Source organism: Echeneis naucrates, chromosome 7 (genome assembly GCF_900963305.1).
Source record: "Echeneis naucrates chromosome 7, fEcheNa1.1, whole genome shotgun sequence".
NCBI lineage: Eukaryota > Metazoa > Chordata > Actinopteri > Carangiformes > Echeneidae > Echeneis > Echeneis naucrates.
In genome coordinates this window covers 7,850,753-7,874,324 of record NC_042517.1, presented here as the reverse complement: position 1 = coordinate 7,874,324, position 23,572 = coordinate 7,850,753, and the positions used below count along the sequence as shown (strand labels likewise).

The following is a 23,572-nucleotide window of genomic DNA, read 5'->3' as shown; positions in this document are numbered from 1 at the left end:
TATGATTGTGAAGACCTTGAACATTCAATTGGACTTGTGACTTTGTGGGTTTTTAGTTAATTCACACAAACTAACTCTCTGCCACTGAAGTGGTTGTTGTGCTCTTAATGTTTTTGGGCAGAGAGATGGAGACAAAAGGTGAAGAAAAAGGAGAAGAAAAAAGAGAATCACAACATGATGAGAAGAAGAGTGTGGTGAAGGTATTTAAAAAAAAAAAGCTGAAGACTCAAGTAGACATTATGCAGGCCACAGTTAAAGAGGTGACAACTTTTGGCTTCTTCGAAAGACTTTCCAATCTGTGCTGAATGTGTCGCTCAGTTGAAAGATGATGATGATGAAGGCAGGGAGATGTAGATGGGACATCATTGCAGGTTGAAGAGGAGGACGAGGAGGAAGGCTCAGTAGATGTCCGGCAGGTCTTGGTAGTGCCTATCAAAGTAACCACCAGTGTAGAGCCAGTCCTGCAGTCCGGTGTACGGATTGGTGCCATTCCCGAACCACCTGTAAAACAAACGCTGACTGAACATCTGCAGGGATTTACCAGGACCTGCTTACTTTTCACACTCTAACACTTTTTGTGTTACACTTTGTTATTAGGTTGGGAAAATGTTGTATTGTTTTTTTTTTGTTTTTTCTTTTCTCTCAACAGGTTATTGTTAATGGCTGATTTGTTCCGTTTACTCTTTCAAATCTGAAAATGCTTTATTCTGATATTTCTGTCTTTTTCATTCAAAGTTAATTGACCAATTATTCATTAGTGATTAGGACTCCACTCTAGCTTTTTTTTTTTTTTTTTAATTCTTCATTTATGTATATAAAAGTTTCCATTTATACTGAGCCAGTATGAGAGTCTCAGATCCATTAAATTATCATTACTAAGCCCACAACAGTTTTTTTTTTCTTGCCGATTAATACACTGTAAAATTAACAATCATCTGTTTTCAAATTTTTCAGAAACACATCATTAGTGATGCTGCTCTTGAAAGATGATGAGACCTCCCTTAATTGGAGGCCTTAATCCAAGAAATTGGATTAAAATATGAAACTATAATCCAATCCAGATGTAACAGGTCTTGTTAGCGATAGATGGTTTAGTGATGTTACGTTATGTGGGAGCTGTTTGTAAGTTTAAATGAATAATGTGTACGTGTGTGTGCATGTTTCGTACCTCGTAGACCACTCCTTGTCGCTCTTGGATCTGTCTTTCCTGGCTGCTCTCTGTTTCTCTTCCAGCCTCTCCTTCTCCCTACTGGCATCATCTGTGGAAAAAAACAAAAAACAAGTCACCACCTCTGTGAATTATAGTTGGTGGATCAAGTAAAAGGAGCTTGTGCTGCAATACATTTTTAATTTCAGGTTATTAATGCTTTAAAAATTTCGTCACAAGAGAGTGTTACAGACATCCAGCAGGTGGCAACGTTGTCTTAACATTTTTGGGACTCACTGTTTTCTGTAATAAAAATTTGGTATTACTGAGAAGTCTGTTTATTAAAAAGAGAAAGAGATATGATTGTCTGTGCACAGGGCCTTTCTGGCAAACAAACCGAAACAAGCTTCCACCATATGCTCTGGCAAAGAGATGCTTTGACACTGTTAAGATAGACATTTAAATCAAATTACCCATCCTTCCATTCTCCATGGCTCTGATGTCAGGCCTGAAGCGACAGTCAGTGGGAGCCAAGATGGCCTCCATGCCTGGCTCCAGTTCGTTGAGCGACATCGCAAAGTTGGTGAAGTTGTACATCTTGGGAGGGAAGGAAGAAAGAAAGTTGTGTGTTGTGTGTTTTTGTAATTGTTGATGTATTTCGTTACTTCATCCTCATTAATCTTGAGTGCATTAAATCTGCTACTTCACATCAAGTATCAACATCACACGTTTCAGCAAATCCATTGCTGAGTGACTGAATATTTGTTTGCTGAGCTGTTTGTATTTTTTATTTCTTCATTTGGCAGGTTTTTATCCAAAGTAAATTACAAATGAGGGTCACTGGTGCAGTTTCAAAATGCATTGTGTCAGTGTTAAGTATCATATCTATTGAATTTTTGCAGGAGTGTGTTTCAGTCAGCATACTGTAGCAGAGTGTGCTGGTCTGGAGTCAATCCGCCACAGAAGAGTGCTTCCTGGGACGACACACACCGTCTCCTGGACCTCAGGCATGTCGTCTGCATCGTCGTTTTGTCCTGCCTTCTGCTCCTCCTGGAAAAAATATACTTCTTCATGACTACTGACATATTAATAAAAGAAGATGCAAACGACATCTAAAACTATGTTACAGTCATTAATTATGCTGTATCTCTACACAGGTACCAAGTGCATCAGCATCTTTAAATCATCTGTCTCGCAGATGTTTGCGCACATTCAGCAGCTATTATTACTTCACCTAAAATAACTAAGCAGACTAAAGCTATATATCTGACAGAAATAGCACAACTCTACACAAGCCAACTGGATTACCTGGATAAGAGCTAACAGAACGCTGTGGACACCAACAAAAATATCAAGAGAATAAGAAAACAAATAAACAGGATCAACCCTAAAATCAAAAGACAGAAGAAAACTACCCAATAATGTTCTGGATGAAATAAAGGCAACACAGTACTGATTTGATTTCTTATATATGCTTAATCTAAGCTTTCCTGAAAAATTGCAGAGAACAAGTGAGGATACGTGTAAATCCACATGTTTCCTAACTCACTTGTTTTTGCTTCCTGTTTTCCCCTTTCTTCTCTGACTTCTTGTGTGCCTCGTAGGACTGAGGATCGACACTCCACATGCACTCAGTCCACTTCCCATAGATGATACAGCACTTCTTTTTACTGGACAGAGAAAAGACAGCGAAAAAGTAGGGTGTGCGAGGAGGAGTGGGAGGAAAATGGAAAGGACGAGGGAAAAAAAGAGGTGAAAAGCAAGAAGATGGCAAAAAATGGAGAAGAGAGAGGAAACAGTATGGGAAGAAAAATTATAGAAAATTGGAGAGTAAGGAGGACAGAAAACAGAGAGAAGGAGGATCAGTTGGTGAGGAGAAAATGTGCGTGTAAGCAAATGAAAAGTAAAGAGAGAAAGTACTCAAGTTCATACAACATTTTGAAACTTCATATTCACAAGTAAATAATACAATATATTCAAATTGCAGTTGATGTAGCAATAGTCTCCAACCTTTTGTCCTGGATGTATCCCTCCACTTTGTGCAACTCTTTGCCAAACATCCCACAGGGCTTGAAATTCAACACACACTTGTCTCCAGTGCTGCGGAGGAAAATAAGAGAGAAGACAACACAGTTCAGAGGTTTGTTCTCCCTTAGTGTGAAGTTTATTCCAAAAGATATAATAATCATATGATGACAACTACCAACATGAATGACTGAGACTGAAGTCCCTAAAGCAGGACTGTGTGGTTTTCATTAGAAGGGTACTATTGCTAATACAAACTAATCTTAATTTTATATAAATGTTCCCCACAAGTGTACTGTGACAACAGCCTGCCACTCTGAAGCTTTTTGGGTTCTTTATGTGGGTTCAATAGTACGAGCACCCGTGCACCACACAGCTTGGTGTGACCGCTTCACATCTCAGAGACTGAAACCGCTAAAGTGTGAATATGTCAGGGATTGAAACGTCACCTTGGGATTGTTTTCCCACAAAGACACAGAGTAAACAAGCAACAGCATAAAGCATCAGCGTCAACACTGTGGATCTTGATCTGCTCTGTGAGCAAGAGGCATCACAGAGTCACTTTCAATCTCATTTATTTGAACTCGACTGTGGTCCAGTGTCTTCTGCTAGGACCGAGTTATAAATCAGTCTATGTGCTTGTTACTAGAACTACAGCTTCCCACCAAACACCATGCATGTGCTGCTTAAGTACCTGTGGTTGACTATTTCCACCGTGCCATATTGCTCTATCCATAATTTGCCTAAGATGATGTTGTGTACACAGCAGTAAGGGTTACTCCACGTGTATGCTTCATTGTGCCTGGAGAGAAATGGAGAGCAGAGGAAATTAACAGGACAGTATGACAAAATATGAAAATTATAACAGGAGGAAAAGAGACTAACCAAACAAAAGTGAGGCAAGGAGAGAGCAGAGCAGAATATGAAGGACTGAGTTCGGACCACATGATTATGTGAAAAACACATTTTCATCAGTCTCCCCTTCGAGACTCACTTGAGCAGCTCTAGCGTAATGGTGCCTTTAGGCTCGGCCTCAACACTCTTGCCCCAGAACTTCAGTTTGGGGTAGATGGAGCCATGGAAGACAAAGTCACCGACCAGGCTCTCTGCATGGAAGGCACTGATTGGGGGATGATGGGATACCTGTTCAGATACCAGCCGGAAACCATGCTCCTCTCTGTAGGAGACGGGACAGAAAAAAGAAGATGAATGCACAGTTTAAAGAGTGTTTAAGCGTGTGTGTGTGTGTGTGTGTGTGTGTGTGTGTGTGTGTGTGTATATGTTTACCTGGTGAGCTCATAGGTTTCTCCCAGAAGTGGGTTGAAGGGTTTTCCAGTTCTGTCCCACTGAGATGCAACTGCTGACACAGCAAAAGCAGCTACAGCCTGGAAACAAAAAATCACAGACCATGTCAATGTGTTTGTATTTCCATGTTGCATCCTCAGGAGTTTTTCTGATTGAGTGAGAGTGTGTCAGTGTGTGTCAGCCAGGTTACATTTGAGCCATTTTATATATTATATTTATTTAATATTCTATATTGTGCGGTTCTTGTATGTATTCAGTTGCCCCTCTTTACAGTCACTCAATTTTTTGGGTTGGTTGGCTGGTTGAGGAACGTCCCTCATCAACACTTTCAGGATTTATCTGTTAGGCGCCATTTGTTAATATTACTTCATGCAAATTATGGTGAGCATGAGTTTTACATTTTTGGTGAATAAAATTTTCTAAATGCTACTTCACATCCCGTCACTATATTATTTTTGTCCAAAATAGAAACGTGCAAGGGGCTGAAAAATTATTTTCCATACGGTCACTCTTAAAAGATTTTTCAGAAAACATTTAAAATTACCTTTCACACTGATACAACAATGAGTTACACAAGTGTCTTACCTTCATGCGCTCTATAGAGTCAGGCAGAGAGCAGGCTCTGTTGATGAGGTAAATGTGTTCCATGTATTCTGTGATTCTCTGGAGGAAGCTCAGGGGCTCGTTGAAGACAATGGGCATTGTGATCTTGGACAGTTCCTGTGAAAAGTAAACAACATCAAGTCTGTGCTGTGGATTTTTGACCATAATGATCATAATATTATGAAATTTATATGTGTAAAAAAAAAAAACAACAACACTGAAATGCCATCTGTCCTAGTTTGACTGAATTTACCTTTTCTCTTGTTATATAGTTCATAGCATGACTGTACATGTCAGAAATCCATGTTTTTGTTTCAGTAGTAAAGTCCTGAAACACAACTCTAGATGTGCTAGAAATAATGATTAGCCTGTTCATGTTCTATTATATTGTGTCTGCACACAAAAAATATTGCCACCAGGATGTTAACGTGTGAAAAATGTGATGTGCAGGTCATTACCAGTCCAATGCATTTTTTGAGGATACTCCAGACACTGATAGTGTTTCTGGAAAACATGGGCACAGGTAACGACGTCCTGAAATGAAAAAAATGTAAGAATGACAGTGCTTTCATGAAAAATTACAGCACAGTTACCCGCACAGCTTCCTCAAACCTCCCACTTGAATGATCTGATGACCGGGGGGAAAAAAAAAATTAAAAATTAAAACCTAAAACACATAACATTGTTTTCTCTCTAATGCTTCAATGAGTTCTATAGGCTTTAGGCACCACCATAGTTTATAAGCCTTGGTATCGAGAGGGGGAAAAAAAAAAAAACAAAAAAACAAAACAAAGACATATTTCCAGAGATGAAGTTGATAGAGAAGCACAAAAGCAGAAAGACAAACATTCATCTCTCTAATGTCTGCAGTAAGTATCCGATCTACCATACTGGTGAGAATGAAAATTCAGGTTGTAGATAAACTGGGCATGTGGTCTGTCTGGTCTGTTAGCAGGGCAAAAGATACACCAAAGGTACATGTGGATGTAGCAAGAAAAAGCAAATGTTAAAAAACAGACCAGAACAGACTTGATCACATTAAATAATGCCAAAGGAGAGGGTGAGGTCTTTCTTTCCCAGAGTGGATTTTCCACTGGCTTTGTCAACACTGCAATAAAAATGAAGTGGGCAGCAAAAGCCAAATGCTTTTATGTACAAGTCAACAAGTCAGTGGCAGCCTTAAAGGAAACCTATCTATTTCTCTTTCTTGGCAACATTTGAAGAGACGCTATTTCACATGTTGAACAGAAAGTGTGGCAAATATGTATCTTGAGATTTCTGACTGAAATTCACTCACTGAGAGCCCAGAAACTTTTGCAGACGGTGACCTTTTTTCATTTTCCAGCATTAATCATATTTTCTACAAAACACCTGAGCTTAAAAAATAAACCATACTTTCAGTGGATTCATTTGTCATGAAGTTTAAATGGGCTCCATTTTGCAGTTCAATCTATATCCTATACTTATTTTTCACAAAAAAGATGTCAGCATGCAGTGCAGTTCTGTGTTGAAATGTCAACAAAATAAACGAAAGATCAAATACAAAGCTGTAAATGGAGCCATATTCAACCATTATTTGTCAGGGCTGTGACCCTGCCCAGCACACTGAAAAGCTTCCCTGCCACTGGATTCAAATTAAATGAACACCAAATTAAATCTAACTTTGCAGTGCATTAAAACTGTGACGCAAGCAGAATGAGATTGTATTTCTCTTCGTGAGACTTTAAAAACCATACAGACTTAGAAAATGTAAACTGTATATACATCTAGAAGAGCACACAAAGATTAGATTCAGTAGGAGGCTTTAAATTGTGTCTGGATCATGAACATGGAAATACACAGCCTGCAAATGGAATGTGGCACAGGAATGCAGCAGTACCTGTGTTTCTTGATGCCGTTCTCCTGATGCACTGATCCGTTGTCCCGCTGACTGCTATCAAACACCAGCGCATCTTTGAAACTGGCCTCCGACACCCCTTCATAAGACTCGTCTGAATCCAGGCCTTGGTAAGAAAACGTGTACAGTTACAATAAATCTCAAAAAGCCGCTGATCCGCACAGATATGTGATAATAAAACTTATCCTCCAAATTAGATAAAGATATGATACTATGATTTGATGGTGTTTGATTTGGGGTCTGTATTAGCAACCAAAAATCATGAACATCTTGTCTTGGTTTGTCTGAGATATTTTGTTGAGTAATCTATGCGTTGACACAGCTTTGACTGCCTTAAAAACTGCCTTTAAATTTTGAGACACAATACAAGAATGGTAAAATACATGGGAATTGTAACATTGCAGATGTGACACCCTGTCTGATTATTTGCTAAAACTAAAATGACATGCTGTAAATTAAATACACAGTATACCCAATACTATCATGCTGTGTGAAAAAACATCTCCAAATTCAAAATAATATTGATGATAAGACAAAGAAAGAAATTACAAATCAACAAGAGTTTAAAGTCAAAACAATATAACAACAAAGAGCCAAGGGTCACTGTCAGATTAAGAAAGATTTCCTCCCAGTGGGAGGACTTTTTTCTAAGGAAACTGGACTTTGTTGTAGATTTTCGAACACGTTTCACCACATCCAAGAGGCTTCAGTTCTGACTGGTGGATGGGGAACCTTGATCTTCAGCCTTGGTGTGACCATGAACAGCACTTGCTTTGTTAATGTTACTTGATACTGTAACAACATGTCACTGAAAAGCTGCAATCTTTACATTTTAAAGAGGGAAGACAGGTGGTTTGAGAGAGAAGTTCTGAAGGCTTTAGATTTTACTTTCTCTGAGAACTATGACCTGACAGACCTGACTGACTATGACATACTGACAGATTTATTCAGTGCCACGGTATGTGATTAAACATGGAGCTGCGTTACTGGTCCTGGGTGGAGGTCAGAATGTCAGCAATTCATGCTGCAGGGTGGAGTTTCGGTGAATTCAAAGTGGAGCCATAACAACAGCTTAAAATAGACTAAAAAAAACAGACAGAATGGTTATTGTCACTCAGCAAACACACCTTCATAGGTGTGTATTCTTACAGATATGAAGTGAGTCACATTATATGTTAATATTAAGTTGGTCTCTTACTATCCAGTCATAAAATTGTATTGGGTTCTTACACCAAATACCAAACACAAAGCCGATCACAAATCTATATCTGCTGAGCAAAATCGGTTTTAATGATCAATACTAATCTAAAAAGGTAAAACCATCCCCATGGTACTGTAATAATCAGCACCTGGTGCCTAAAACTGTTGTCAGGAGAAAAAGCCATGGTGCCGTGGTCTGGTGAGCTGGATGCCACCTGATGCTTATTGTAGCTACCCCCTTCTAATGAATAATACACCTGCCCCAAACTTCATTTGACCTTGACAAGTAAGATGATCATAACTAGCACAATTATAAGCAGACACACGCAATGCAATGACACAACATATATATCACACAAGGGCACAGCTAGCAGTTAAGGTGCAGGGTGGCGCTCCTTGTTCACAGAAAACATCTCTTTGTTCTTTGTTCTTTGTTATCTCTGCCCTTCAACTCAGCACCAAACAGGAATACAAAAATGATTACACATACAAGGTTTGTGATGAGTTTTTGCTAAAAGCAAAAAATGGTAAAATATTCACCACCACTCAAAGCCACTTTCTCTAGCCCTAGCGCTTCTCTTCTCTTCAGCTCTTGCTTTTCAGAATGTATGAAGCCCCATTAACTTAAGGCTGTCTGGAGCCTCAAGAGTCTCAAGAGCCACAGATGGAGGTAAAATTCAAATAACCTGAAAATCTGGTACAAAGTTCCTCTGTACAGTTTCCCAGTCAAATCCATGAACAGTAGCTAAGCTCCATCTCTCATAATAAATATTCATGAGGACCTTTCTTCCTTCCTAAGTGTTCTTGGCTGATGAATAATATCTCACCATAACAACAGTATTGCCTGACATCCCATCGGCGTTAACTTGGAGGGGTACCATTGGGGGGTACCGAGATGGGGCACTGACCAACACACTTATGATATCCTTTCTGTCCCTGATAGATAAAAGACTAAATTTAATTAAACAGAAAGGCAAATTCTTTTTAATATTTCTTGACTTATCCATTTCCGGGTCACAGGGGGTGCTGGAGCCAATCCCAGCTCACATTAGGTAAGGGGGGCTACACCCTGGACAGGTCGCCACAGACGGACAAACAACAACTCACACTCAGACCTACAGGCAATTTAGAGTCACCAATCAACCTAAACATGACGTCTTTGGAAATCCACACAGGCACAGGGAGAAACTCCTCACCATTAACCAATATGTCACCGTGCTGCCAACTGACCTCTGAATTATTGAACTAATCATCAGACTAAGGAGGCTTAGGTTTCATTACACAGCTGTTATGCTTCTGCAATATACTAGATGTAAAACAGCCATTTAATTAGGATTGGCAGCCACTTACAGAAGAAATTTGTGCTGTAACCCCTGATAAGAAAATAAGCCTCTTAATAAGTATATTATTAAGAAAGTGTGGCATTGTAAAATTCAGGAATCCTCCTTATGGACAGAAAGTACAAACTGATGTAAAGAATTATGTTAAAATCCATTTGTAAAGTTTGGTCCTCAGACAACTTTTCTGAAAACTGTTCTAATAGTAATTCCACTCATAATTAAACAAAATAAAAACACTTTCTTATATCAGCTTGTAGTGGCAGCATGGTGGCGTGGTGGTTAGTGCTGTCGCCCCACCCAAAGGAGGTTGTGGGTTCGGTTCCTGGCCTGGGTCCTTTCTGTGAGGAGTTTGCATGTTCTCCCTGTGTCTGCGTGGGTTTCCTCCCACCAAAGACATGCATGTCTAGGTTTAAATTGACTGTAAGTGTGAATGCGAGCGTGAGTGGTTGCTTGTCTCTGTGTGTTGGCCCTGTGATGGACTGGCGACCTGTCCAGGGTGTACCCCGCCCCTCGCCTGGAACATTGGCTGGGATCGGCTCCAGCAGCCCGTGACCAGGAAACGGAAACGCAGTAGAAGATGGATGGATATCAGCTTGTAATTTGGAAATTTCTGCTTCTTTTTTGGGACAGTAAATTCTGAATTTGATGACACTACCTTAGGTATAAGAAAGTTTCAATAATAAGCTTAATGGATAGTGAAATTAATAATTAATAATGTGTCTCTCTGACAATGATTTATCTATTTTTCAGCTACTACATCCCTGAATAATTAGTACTAAAAACATAAATAAGCTGGTAAAGCAACAAATGAAAATGCTAAGTGATAAAATGGATTTATATTTATATTATATCGCAAACACATTGTCCTCCACCCACCTGTGACGGCATCGTAGAACTCATCTTCATTGTTCATCTTCTAGCACCAAAGCTGACCAGTCGCTCGGGAAAGATGTTCAACTTTTAGCACATGTTCCTTTTGGTGACAGCCCCTCACGGGTCCTCTGGAGGGTTACTTCTCAATAACGGTCTCTCTGCAGTGTTGCCAAGGTGGCAGCACAGTATTCGTACAAAAGCCAGGTAACGTCCCAAATAATGTGACACTGATGATGTTGGGATAGTTTGCAGACGGAAGAACAACAACAGGAGATGTCAGTCAGTGGAAATCAGCCACTTTACTCAACACAGGGCAGGTGAACAGGTGACGCAGCTTCGGAGTTTAGTTTAGGTTTGTGGCTTTGATGAATGAAGCAACCTGAGAGGATCTATTAACCTGCAGAAGAGAGAAAAGAACGTCTTCAGATGGCTGAAGGCATAGTGGGTTAAGGCACACTCCACATAACAGGAGGCTACAAGGTTCTCGTCCGCAGTACTGGTTCGGTTTCAACCAGTGTCGTTTGCTGCATATTTTTCCCCACTCTCTCTCCCCTACTCCCTGTCTTGTTCAAGCTGTCCTTTTTCATAAAGCCAGAAAGGCCATAAAAAAATTTTTTAAGTCTTCAATTCTGTATGAATCTTTATTAAAGAATGTTAATGAAGGGTCAAACAAAGTCTGACAAAATGTTTCTTTCAGTTGTTAGTCCGCCATGTGAGTAATCAAGAGAGTAAGAACTTGGCCTCGCAGCTAAAACTCCTCAACATAAACCCGGGTCTTTATTCTGGGTGGATATTGTGAACACAAATCTTTAACAAAATGCTGACAAAAAAAAAGGATGTAATTTATGCAGCCAGACTGAATTCGAAACTCTTTACAGAACACATTGTGTTGAGAGGACTATGTGTGCCTTCACTGCAGACACCTATAATGAGCAGTGTTCTTAATTTTTGTCCTGCACCAGCAGCAGCTGCAATTTTCAGATGATATAAAATGTGGAGGTTCATTCCAAGCCATCTAGGCTACTCGCTGAAAATCTGCTTAGTCCGTCTAAGCAACAACCTTGTCTATCATGCCCCAATGAGTGCAAACAGAGAGCTTTCTACTCCAGTAGTTACATAATCAGCACACCACTGTCCCAGGCATTTTGGGTCTTTGTTACCTTCTGTTTGGTACATTGGCTCTTCAAAGTTTTCAACTAGTGACCCAGAATCACCCCTGATTCACAAATCCCAGTGTAACAAGTGAAATTTCAGCATGGTCATATTTGCTATGGTTTGGCTTTTGTTTGTTTTTGTTTTTTGTTGTTTCTCCACAATAATAGCACAATCAATGAACCAAATTTCTACCGGGCAACAAATGTATTTTGCCAATAATAAGCAACTCCGCAAGAGATGTAGCCACTATCACATTTGGCTAAATTTGCTTTAGAAATGTAAAATTTACCCTTGGATTGAACTGGCCTCAACAATCTATGTCATAATGTTTGTGTAGCTGGCCTATTCTCCCGCCTCTGAATGACAGAAGAGACGGTGATCACTGAAACTGAAACCAGGCTGTATTGCTATAAACCACATGCGTCAGGCCTGAGTTGCATATTTTTTTTTTTCTCAATATTTTGCCTATATAGATTTCAGATTCAGATTTAAAATTTAATTGAGGGAAAATCGTACTTCTTCCCCTGACATATTGTATTTTTACAGTGAGCAAGCATTTGTCCTCACTACTTTAAGTCAAAATAGAAATATAATTTTCTATACGCTCCCTTCTGATAACAGTTTCTGTTTACATTTTAGGCAGTAACATTCTTTACATACTTTGCATGCCAATTTCATGCCCTTATCGACACTTGTCCAATGGCACAGTCAGTACTTAAACCAATCATTAAGAGCTCACAGGTCCTGTTTCTGACTGTCAGGACATTTTCAAAAGTCACTCATTTAAAAACAATTTGTTTTTCATTAAACAGCATCATTTATTTTTCTGTTTATTAATAAGCAACACACAAAGGTAGTTTTCGACAATATAGGGATGCAGAGTTGGGGGAAAAATATTACACGTAATTCTACTAACCTATCTAATCTACTAATTTGTTATCAGCTCTTTACATACCTGCGGTTGGATTAATCCAAAAAGATATGACTAATTTCATACAGGTGCTCAAAGAGAAATGCTAAAGCTGATGAAAAACAATACTCTCCTTCCCTTCCTGACTCTGGTGTTTCTACCCAGTGGTAGGTTTTACCTTTGCCAAAGATAGGTAACGCCTTCAGCACACAGCTGAACTTTGTCCTCAGCATGCATGATCGATAGGGTGAGCTGGCTGGATTACAAGCTGGCATACATTTGTTGGATAAAATTATTCAACATCTAGACATTAAATATTTTTGTTGTGGTTGGTGCCTATGAAATCTATGAAGTTGTAGACTAATAAAATAATGCATTAAAAACAATTTCTATGTGACATGCTCTTAAACAGACCAAACAACCATTTAAACAACATTCAAACAGAACAAAGATTATCCTACTCAGAATTGGAGCGAACTGCTTATCAGCGAGAGCATATCCAGCTAACAGATCTACACGATAAAACCTTATATTTCCTGTGGTCTCATAATCACATAAACGAGGGCACTCCCAAAGTCTTGAAACATCCAGAAGTTAGAGGAAACGACAATCCAACTGTTCGTGTTAAAAAATGTGTCTCATCAATCCAAGAATCAGCTGCTTTCCCAAATTACTGTTTTTTTTTTCCTAAAAGGGTATCAAATGCTTTTGTACTAAAAGCATCTGACCCAACCTATGACTGTGATAACCCTTATCATGCATATTTCTGTGCTCAGTGTTTTAGTACTCTATGTTCTGTGAACAACATACGAATCTCAATAAAGCCAGAGGTCACTGTGCCAGAAATTCACATTAACATTAAACAAACACTCGATTTCTCTTACCATATAAGTTTGGATGATATTCTCAGATTCAATCTACCTTTAGCAAACAGGATTGAAAATCTAATTTGCTTAGGTTATTACAGGCTTACAATTTTGCTCATCACTTATGCCAAATTTTACAACCCTATTACTGTAGAACTGTAGAAGCCATTCATAACCGAGAATAATTATCCTTTTTTAAACATTCCTTATCACGTTTAAAAGATGTGACACAGGAGGTGCAAACACCTGCTTTCCTACTTGTATAGGTCCCCACTGAGCAGGGAAAAGAGTAGGACTCTCATTAAAAGTATTATACATAATGATATAAGTTAAATAAAATCAGTCCTTGCACTGATCATGTTAACTTCAAGAAAATGTTGGTCCTGCACTGCAGTTCCTATACAACCAGAAAACATACTGATTTACTATAAACAATTCAGTACACCAGGTCAAAAGCTTTGCTTCAAATGAAATTGATCAATAGAGTAAATTGTTAATCTTTTACAAATTACTCTAACCTCTCCTGGTATGACAGTCTGCCTTGATAATAAAAGCAAAATTGACTGGCTACCATTGACCATTTCTCTACGTGGGAAACCTGCAACTTATTTGATTCTGTCAAAGCAATCTAAGTTCATACCACTTTCAGCTATAAGAAAAACTGGTCTGGGAGTAACCAGACAATTTTGTATTAGGCAACATAAATGCATCATGCCACAACCACAAAGTCCCTGCAGTGAGAATAACACTGACTTAAAATCTGCATTCCTGTCTTACACTGCTCACTTTAAAAGTACATCCACTGTTAAAACTGAAGTGTAAAAGAGTGCAGATTCTGTGGTGTTCCTTTTGACTGTGTGGTGACACGCGACACACGAGTACAACCAGTGGTTAAACTACAGCCTTCAGGCTGTACTTGGCCTTTCTGAGATGATTTCTGCTCAATTTTTTCAGAAACACAGCTGAAGAGACACACTGCCCATAAGGACTTCAATAATTTGGTTTGCATATTTGAAAAGAGACAGGAACTAACAATCAGTGCAGTATCTGAGAATGGTCCTCAACCTCAATTACCCTGGTGAATCTGGCAATTACCCCAATTCATATTTTATGATTTATAGAAGAAATGTTTCTTTACATCTGACTGAAAGTGAATTTATTTTTTGTAATCATTATATTGTACTATATTCGTTAAGCTAAGACTGAACTGAACTGCAATGGCTTTTCATTTTCAACTTGTGCTTTTATTTTAGTTTGGTAATTTGTGTTTGAAATAACTCTTGTTTCTGTTCCATAACTGCACAGTAAGAAACAGGCAAGCCTGAGATCAGCTTCTGATTGGCTGCAACAGACTCTCAGATCATATCAGCCTCCCTTTCCCACATGCCTGTCAGTTGTTACGTAACTGTGACAGACATGGTACCATGAAGACACAACAGAGACACACCTCCATACTTGGAAAGCAGCTTAACTCAAATTACCCCAACCTGAAATTCTCATGTTCTATTAGAACTATTAGGAAAGGAACACATTGCATGGCAAATGCTCAGATAAATATGAGAAACATAAAGGGGAAGTTTAATGTAGCCCCAGCTTGATGAGGCCAACTATTCTTTTACATTGTGACTTTTTACACACAATTTACTCAACACAAAACTGCCGACTATGATCTGACCATGTTAATTGAGTTAACAAAGCATGGCTGTTGACCTACACTCAATTCACAAATTTTTTATAGCTTTAGAATGGTATAATCTGATGTTATAACATCAGTGTAAGCCATGTTTCTTCCAGACTAATGTTAATAAATATTAGAATACAGATCAAAGATCTGCTTCCAATTGGCAAAATAAGGATATTAGACTAATCATTGTAGATCTTTTTTTTATGTTGCAAACAAGTGAGAGGCAGAGGGAGAGAGAGTTTTGTGTTCTTTCCTAATTTTTGATGGCTAAATCTAGTATAAAAGGTATTAATATAGCATTTCAAATGACTAAGGCCTCTGATGTACCAACTTCATATGCCTCGCCTGTTTATATGGCCTTTCAAAAAGATAAAGATCATACCAAACCAAAGCATCGAAACAATCCCTGCTTTCAGTGGTTAATAATATGATAACATGATTGCTGATAAGATTAATCAGATAATCTCAAACAAAAACCTACCGATGTGACTGTCCATTCATTGGTCTGGTGTACAGCTATTAGCGAGTCAACGTCTGTATGTGTAGTCCTCCCACAGCTGACCAAAACATCCAAAGCCGTAGGCACACAGAGTGAGGAGACCAGAGACAGAAGGAGAGAGACACGAAGAGGAAGAAATTCAGAGACGAGAGCTGTTGCCATGCGAGACGGAGCTCAGTATTGAGCAGTGATACACCGTACACACACCCCCCTCTTTCTGCTCAACACACACACACACACCTATCAAACTAGGTGACACACCTATGACCACAGACTATGGAACACATACCACAAGTTGACCTTACACATACAGAATGAAGCTGTGGACCAGATCATACCAATTTATAATGCCTATGACAACAAAACAGCTATTTTTGAGTAAAAAAAGATGATAATGTTTTTCCACTGCAGTAAATATTCCTGAGCACCCTAAACATTTAGATTCAATTGTTCTTGACATCCAGTTGTGCTCCTAATGCTTGAGTTTTTGATGGGCCTAGAACCATCACGGAAGGGTCTGCGGTCCTGAATATCACTGACTGGACAAACACCCGACTAGGCGCCAACAAGTAAGATTTGACTTGCAACAACAACTGGCCATAACTAATATGAATACGCCCTCCCTACTGTCCAAAAAGGTGAGTTTTTGCAAAGCTTTATTCATGAATAACTGACAAATTGCACTCCTCTTTGTTGACCAAATAACCCTTATCTCACAAAAATTTTAGTGAGCAAACTAAGATGAGATGAAAAAAATATTCAATAATTTAACTTTTCTGTCATATTTTTCATTAAATTATCTTTCTGTGGCACATATTATGCAGAGACTGTGCTTCATTTGATTTACTTCTACCAAGCAAGTGCTTTAGGGTACAGCTGGAGGATATACTTGGGATAGAGGGAAATGGTTTGATCTGCCAGTTCAACAGAACTAGGCTGGATGTGAATTAGGCAATGAAGCACAGACAGGCCACTGTGTCAGAGGGACTCCAAGAAAGAGCGGCATTTTGCTGAGTGCTGTCTGCACTCATTTGTGCAGAGGAGAAAATGAGGACAGGAGAGAGCTCTAGGTGAAATGAAGGAGCTCTGAGGTTGTGTGCACTGCAAAGGCAGATAAAAAGTAAACTAAAGAAATATATTTTCATGGGCTGCTTATTTAAAACCTTTTCTCCAGTGTATCATCTGACTGAGGGTAGAAGTGGAAGAACAGCATATATCACAAGATGATTTCCAAGCACGAGTTAAAATGCTAATAGCCCACAAAAGAAAATTGTACAACCTTGAGTATGAAATCAAATTTACATGACCTCAGTCACAAGACTAACCTTGTAAAAGTACATATGTTGGCTCTAGTCTGGAGAAAATAAGTCCAGGTAGACAACATATGTCATCATTACAAGAGAATGGCCAGCATAAGTGGCTAAATGAACAAATTCTCAGTAAAGAAACTCAAAAAAAAAAAAAAAAAGTGCACCAGCAATATCAGCTGATCAGCTTATATTTAGACATTGCTGTAGCCAAAAAAAAACAAACAAAACAAAACAGACAAACAAGAATGTCACTCTTTGCAAAATGTAAATAAAATAAAGCTAGTACAAACATTTTTATCAGAAACAAATCAACCAGACAGTCAGAGAGACTTTTTACAACCTCTCCCTTTGCTCTAGACATTCAGCCTTGGATGAAGACATCAGTTCAGGAAGAAATATCACGAAGAGAGTAAACACTGTTCCCCCCAAACACACACGCATGTGCACGCCCGAACGCACAACTCCTTATCTTACATTCTATGTACAAGGTTATCAATAGTAGCTATGGACTTCACCATCTACGCCTTGACAACTGACACTGCAGCAATACTTTAAAATGCCAATCAAGTCATTTGTCACCAAATGAAAACAAAAGCGCAAGACATCAAGGTCACAGATTAAGCTTTTCTGCAGTAGATAACTCCCATTTCTAACCCTAATCCTGATGCAGTGGGCAGTCTTCAATGCTTCATCTGACTGTTATCTGTCTCTGTTTATGACTGAAGTAATTAGTCTGCACTTTTTCTATTTCTGCTAGAAGACAGCATAAACCATCTGGGAACAAAGAAGGCAGGTCTCATTCTGTGCAGGACTGCTGAGGACAGTCTCACATGTTCACAAACTGCCTTTCAGCAGATGAGTCAGCACATTGCAGCAACACCTGCTCGAATGCAAAACTGCTGGAATGATTCTTCCTTTCCCTGGGGTTCATACATAGTGACGCTGCAAAGAACATTACGTCAAAACTTCTACAGTATAATGCACCCAGCCTCATACAAAAACACTGAGTAAGTGCGTACTGTATAAAACATGTGCACCAAGGTACGGTATGTGGTTGGCATTGTTCATGACTGGTTCAGTTGGATTTTTGCTTCTATGCTGGGATGTTCTGGTCAGCCTGCTGAAGATTATGATTGCCAGCTGTGACAGCAGGGCTGGAATTGTTTTTCTGCATGAAATCTGTGTTTCTGCCATCGTGGCTGAATGTGGTCCTGTAGACATCTACCATGCATCTGCTCTGTTTGTCTCACTGTGGACTTGGTAAGTTACATCAAAGTTGTGTCATAAAATACAATAAAAAAAATTCTGTGTGCGCTTTTGATGTCGCATTCTTTCATTCAGTTTTCCAGATGATCAAATAATTTATTATTTTATGTTACTGAATAGGGTAACAATACGCCCATGTTCAGCCTACTGAATGACTTGTGTTATGTGATTTTGTCTTCATTACCGATAAACACTAAAAGCCTAACAAACACAGAGGAGGAAACATCAAACACAGCAAGCTGACAAATCACAAATGAAATCCTCATAACCTTTAAACCTGGCTACAGTTATTGTTGCATTGTAGCACATCAGTTGCAAATAGAAAGCCTCTGTCACTCTCACTGCTGAACAAGGTTGTGGATGATGATCTCTGACTGACAATTATCCGGGGCATTGCCAAACTTATGCCTTTGCTGATATTTGGATTTTCTTTTTGTTAATGTAATAACCTTTTATCAATATTTGCATTGTTAAAATGTAATATAAAGTAACATATCAATATGTTAAATTTTTCCAAGCACCGTTTACATGTTTATCATCCATCCAACCATCTTCTACCGCTTTTCCCGTTTCCGGGTCGCAGGGGTGCTGGAGCCAGTCCCAGCTCACACTGGGAGAGGGCGGGGTACACCTTGGACAGGTCATGGGGCCAACATAGACGAAAAAGTGCTCACACTCACATTCAGAGCTACAGACAATTTAGACTCACCAGTTAATCTAGACATCTTTGGACGGTGGGAGGAAACCAGTGTATCTGGAGAAAACCATACAGGCAAACTCTGCACAGAAAGGCCCCAGGCCAGGAACCAAGCCTGCAACCTTCTTATTGTGGCACTAACCACTACGCCACCATGCTGCCACTCCGCATAACCAATGCTTGCAATACTGACATGCCAATATGCAATACACAGGACACAGAGAGAGGGAGAGAGAACTGAAAGCTACATACTGGCCAACAACCATTTCTACAACCACTGTTTAATGTACGAAGCAAGCATCCTTATTAGACTATGATATACAATAGTATAATAGGCAAAACATGAAAGAGAAAATTGTAACTGATCAATAAATGTATTACTTATTCATTATGAACCTGCACTCTGCCGCTATTGCGGTGCAACTGCAGTCAGCTTGTTCTGGTCCTTGCTGACCAAATTGCACTCCCTACAACCGTGAAGAACTCAAAGCAGAGCAAAACAATACAGGGGCTGTGCACCAGACAAGTCTCTGATTGGCTGCCAATTCTCTGTTTTAAATTATATACACAGTATTGTTTCTCTGTTTCCCTGGATGGTTGCCTGGACTAGTGTTAGTCTGATGTGGCCTTATCCCCATGTGACAACCAACACACAGCAAATATAGGACGCACAGAAACCTATTAGCATCTAAACTTTAAATGTCACACACGATATCTGATTGTACAGTATAGACAAGATAGGATAGAAAGGGTAGCGAGACGAGTTAATGAGAGAGAGGCACCTTCAAAATCTCCATACCTAATGTGTCTTACAGCCCACAATATTATTTTATGTTCATTAACCCATGACACACAAACCATGACATACATTTAATGCTACCCCAAAAAAAAAAAAACAGTAACAAAAGACACACTAAAACTTATGATGTTTCACAAATATATGCCTTGACTCATGTTACACCGTAAGTGTGCATTGTTCTTGTCCCTACTGCAACATTCCTCTCAGTTGTGTGGAAACCTGGCTTTTAGGACATCCCTTGCAAAATCTATTTCCTGTTACCTTAAACGTAACCACAGCACACAAAAATATATTGCAGAATTGAAGAATATTCCCCACTACATCAACAATCTTATCTATGCATAACTGTCACAGTGTGCTTTTCTACTGGAAGGAAGGTGGTATGACAATACAATGCAAGGTTTCCCTTTCAAATGGAGACCGTAAGCATAGAAACTAAGGGGGTAATTAGAGCACCTTAGGGAGGAAGACAGTTTTCTCTGAAGCTGTAATACCAGAGAAGATCTACATGTCTCACACAATGCAGGAATAAAATCAGGAAGAATCCACCTTCTTTCTTAGAAATTATAAAGGCCTTTTAACTACAACTTTAAGTTGAAGGGAAAAAAAGATCCAAGTCCAACACTCAATTTTGAAAATTGCACTATTGCACAGAATTGATGCTGTCACTGTAGTGTGAGTCTGACCAACAGGCTGTCCTTGTTATCCCCTTAATTTTAAGGGGAGAACATCCTTCTATCAGCAGTATCCTTGGATACACAAAGAGTCTGTCTGCATGATTGACTAGTCGGGTAATGCAACACTGCAAGAGTTAGTCAAAACATTTTCAAATTGCCAAACAAGATAATGGCATGTGTCTACACAAACTCCAAATCTTAGTGTAAGCACTTTTTTTCCGGCATCATCAGAGCTGGAGGCCAGTTGATGCAGCAGTGCCTCTGAGGGATAGGTCTGCCAGGAAGGGCAGATAAACAGCCTGCTGTGTCAGTGCAAACCTAAGGTCAATGACCTCCAGCGCAGGAAACCTCCACCATCACTCACTTTCGTCTCTCCTGTGAGTCCAACGTGATTTGGGATGGAGGAAGCAAGAGGACAAACAAGCAGAACACTCCCACTGTTTGCTCAGTTATAAATCTGAGTACTTATGCGTTCATCTACTTCCAATCTACATGTTTTTTTCTTAGCAATAACGTGTCTCTCTTACATTTCAGAGAAATCTGAACAAACAGTCCCTGCGCTCTTATGTCAGCTGACTTACTATTAAAGCTCGACAGTACAAAGAGCCCGACGATTAGGCGATTAGGCGCAGAAAACACACGTTAGAGGTAAAAGTTAGAGGTCGAAGTGTCCATCAAACTTCCTCTCACAACTTCACATCGCGCCACATAACCGCTAGCTTAGTCCCAATGGGAACCGATCCCAAACAAGCTACCGTCCACTGTTCGCTTGCTAACATTAGCGCACCCAGTCGGACAGCGGATCCATCCAGACGGACCGAAACTTCGCTGACCTCAGCGACCGTTTTACATGAGACCGAGGTATGTGAACAAAAACACGGGGTACTTTTGTTTATCCTTAACAACAACGCGCTGACAGCTGCCAGTCCAAACTCTGACAGGATGCCCGGGAGCTTTTTGACAGCTAGCATTAACGTTAGCGGGCGGGCTAAAACAAAAAAGAAAAAAAGAAGAAGGTGGCTAACTAGCACAGCTAACAAACCTTCCTTCTGAACACAAGGGCAAAAAAAAAAAAACACGCAGCCGTGAAAGTTGAGCAAGTTGTTGTAGACAGAGCAGTGAATAAGCCTTCCGTTTTACCTCGGATGTGTGTGCTCGGCCAATGTTTCGTCCAGTCCAGGAAGATGGGCAGCAACTCACTGACCGACGAGCTCTGGATTGACACAGAGGCGGAAGTCAGCGGCTGAGGGGGCGTGATTACACCAGTGATGGACATGGCCCGCAGCCAATCAGGTGTTACACACGGAGTGCTTAGCCAATAACAAAATAGATGATCGATGAAAAAAAAAAAGAGGGAACGCCATTCTTGTGGTTTGACAGGTTTGTTTTCTTTAATGTTGTAATTTGCTCTTCTTTGCTGGGACCTTAATACAAAATTATAAATTGATATTAATGTGTACGGTAAATATTCTCTTGGATTTGTGGCATGTAGCCACTTATCTGTGTTACAATGATTTTTCCTGAAGCTTGAACCTTTTTTTTTTTTTGGTTTGTTTGTTTTAGTGACGATACTGCACGTTTGTGGGGCCAACATATTGTCAGGTGGCTTGTGTAACGAAGGCAAATGAACACCACACCCTGATGGTTTCATATTCCATAAGTCTCCTCATTATCTATTGGAGTAGGTTAACCATGTATATGAGAGTGACAGGAATTATGTTCACACTGGATGTAGAGGTTCATGCCAACAGTTGACAATGAGGCTAATGACACTAAAGCAGATAAATATGACGGGGAGATAGCTCAGTAGATAAGTTTTTAATGCTAGCATTTGTATTAAATATTCATATCCTAATCAGATCCTTTACTGGGTGTTCAACAGCATCAAGAGGGTTTTTTTTTTTTTTAATTCTGTTCTAATCATTTTGAAAAGAAAATCTAAGATTGATCCCAAATCATCATCCTCATTGTAATCATTAATAGTAATTAATTAATCAGCCCTTAATGGCCTTTGGATAGATGGCATTCATTTCAGGACCAGCTTATGAGACATTAACCTGGCTGGAATATATTATCCCTCTCATGAATTATGTAGCCTGTCAGTTATGTTTGGTGCTGCCAACTGCCTGCTTAGAGAGTAACACAGGCATGACAAAGAATGGAGCATATGGTCAATGGTCTACATGGACAATAAGTCCAAAACATATTTAGTCTATCTGGATACATGGACCCATGGATAATGGATACATCTTTATCATCTTTTGATAAAGTCATTGAGACTACTAAAAGGAGCAAGAAATTATACAGACATGTCTTCTTGTTGTATGAACACTCCACTGAGCAGAGAAAAGTATAATGTCCAATAATGATGTGCTGTTTTTGTAGGCTGAAGCAGACAAACAAGCAGTGTATTTCCTTTCCCACAATTACATCACAACCATGATGGTGTGATGAGAGGAAAATAAAAGAGAACAGGGGATAGGATGAGAAAAAACTGGAGAGGAGGAGGGAACAGACTGAACAGAAGAGAAAATTGTCTCTATTCAGGCTCACAGTGAGACACATATTCCTGCTTATACACAACCATAAACCCCACTCACACAAAGACATAGTCATGTACTGTACATACAGATGCTCAAACCAGTGTCCACAATAGACAAACATTCAAAGTAGTAATGCGTTCATAGTTCATAATGTGCTGGCCATTTATTAAATATTCCATCATGCGCGCTAGAAGGTGGATCAACAGTGCTGCCATTGTCTCCAAACACACTCTATTGTGAGTGAGAGAAAGCTGTAAATGCTGTTGTTCTCGTCTTTGAATATCTAAGAGACATCTGATAGGAAAAAATAAACACAAACACAAAACAAAAACAAATACAATATAACCACCCAGAAAACCTTGTTTTACATTCAGTTTTAAGATGTTGAAATTGCCTGAACATATGCAACAGTGGTTAAACACATTTCAAATCAAATCAAATGTAATTATTATAGCGCCAACTCATAACAAAGTTTCATCAAGGAACTTTATGCGTAGAGCAGGTCTAAAACCAAACTCTTTTCCTGCCAGATTGCCTTTCAACATGAAATCCCTCTTCCAAACATTTTCATCTTTACCATACAAATACGTCAGCAAACAGACCTCCCTTTGTGTTTGTGTGCCTTTCCCCTGCATCCCACTTTTACTGTCTCAACATACTTTTCTCTTCCTACAGGCATCATTGCTGGCCACTAGATGGAGGCAGAAGATAGATTAATTTTGTTACCAGTCGGCAACTTTCCTTACATGAGGAACCGAATAAGCAAAGCTTATATT

The 23,572-nt window shown here is 39.4% G+C and overlaps 1 protein-coding gene across 2 annotated transcripts; it reads right to left on the bottom strand.

Annotated features, from left to right (window-relative positions):
* Positions 1-254: 254 nt before the first annotated feature.
* On the bottom strand, positions 255-21,489 carry osbpl2b (oxysterol binding protein-like 2b). 2 transcript variants are annotated; one of them, XM_029507187.1, is made up of 14 exons: positions 21,394-21,489; positions 10,394-10,787; positions 6,960-7,083; positions 5,539-5,614; positions 5,063-5,197; positions 4,460-4,557; positions 4,167-4,349; positions 3,867-3,974; positions 3,158-3,247; positions 2,697-2,817; positions 2,072-2,197; positions 1,621-1,744; positions 1,169-1,259; positions 255-501 (listed from the first exon to the last, which is right to left on the bottom strand). In XM_029507187.1, the coding sequence occupies exons 2-14, from the start codon at positions 10,428-10,430 to the stop codon at positions 399-401; spliced, it is 1,416 nt and encodes a 471-aa protein (XP_029363047.1). In that variant the 5' UTR covers positions 10,431-10,787; positions 21,394-21,489; the 3' UTR covers positions 255-398. The 2 variants fall into 2 exon arrangements, with proteins under 2 accessions (XP_029363047.1, XP_029363048.1); XM_029507188.1 differs by having other exon boundaries at positions 2,072-2,194.
* Between the last annotated feature and the right edge of the window lie 2,083 nt (positions 21,490-23,572).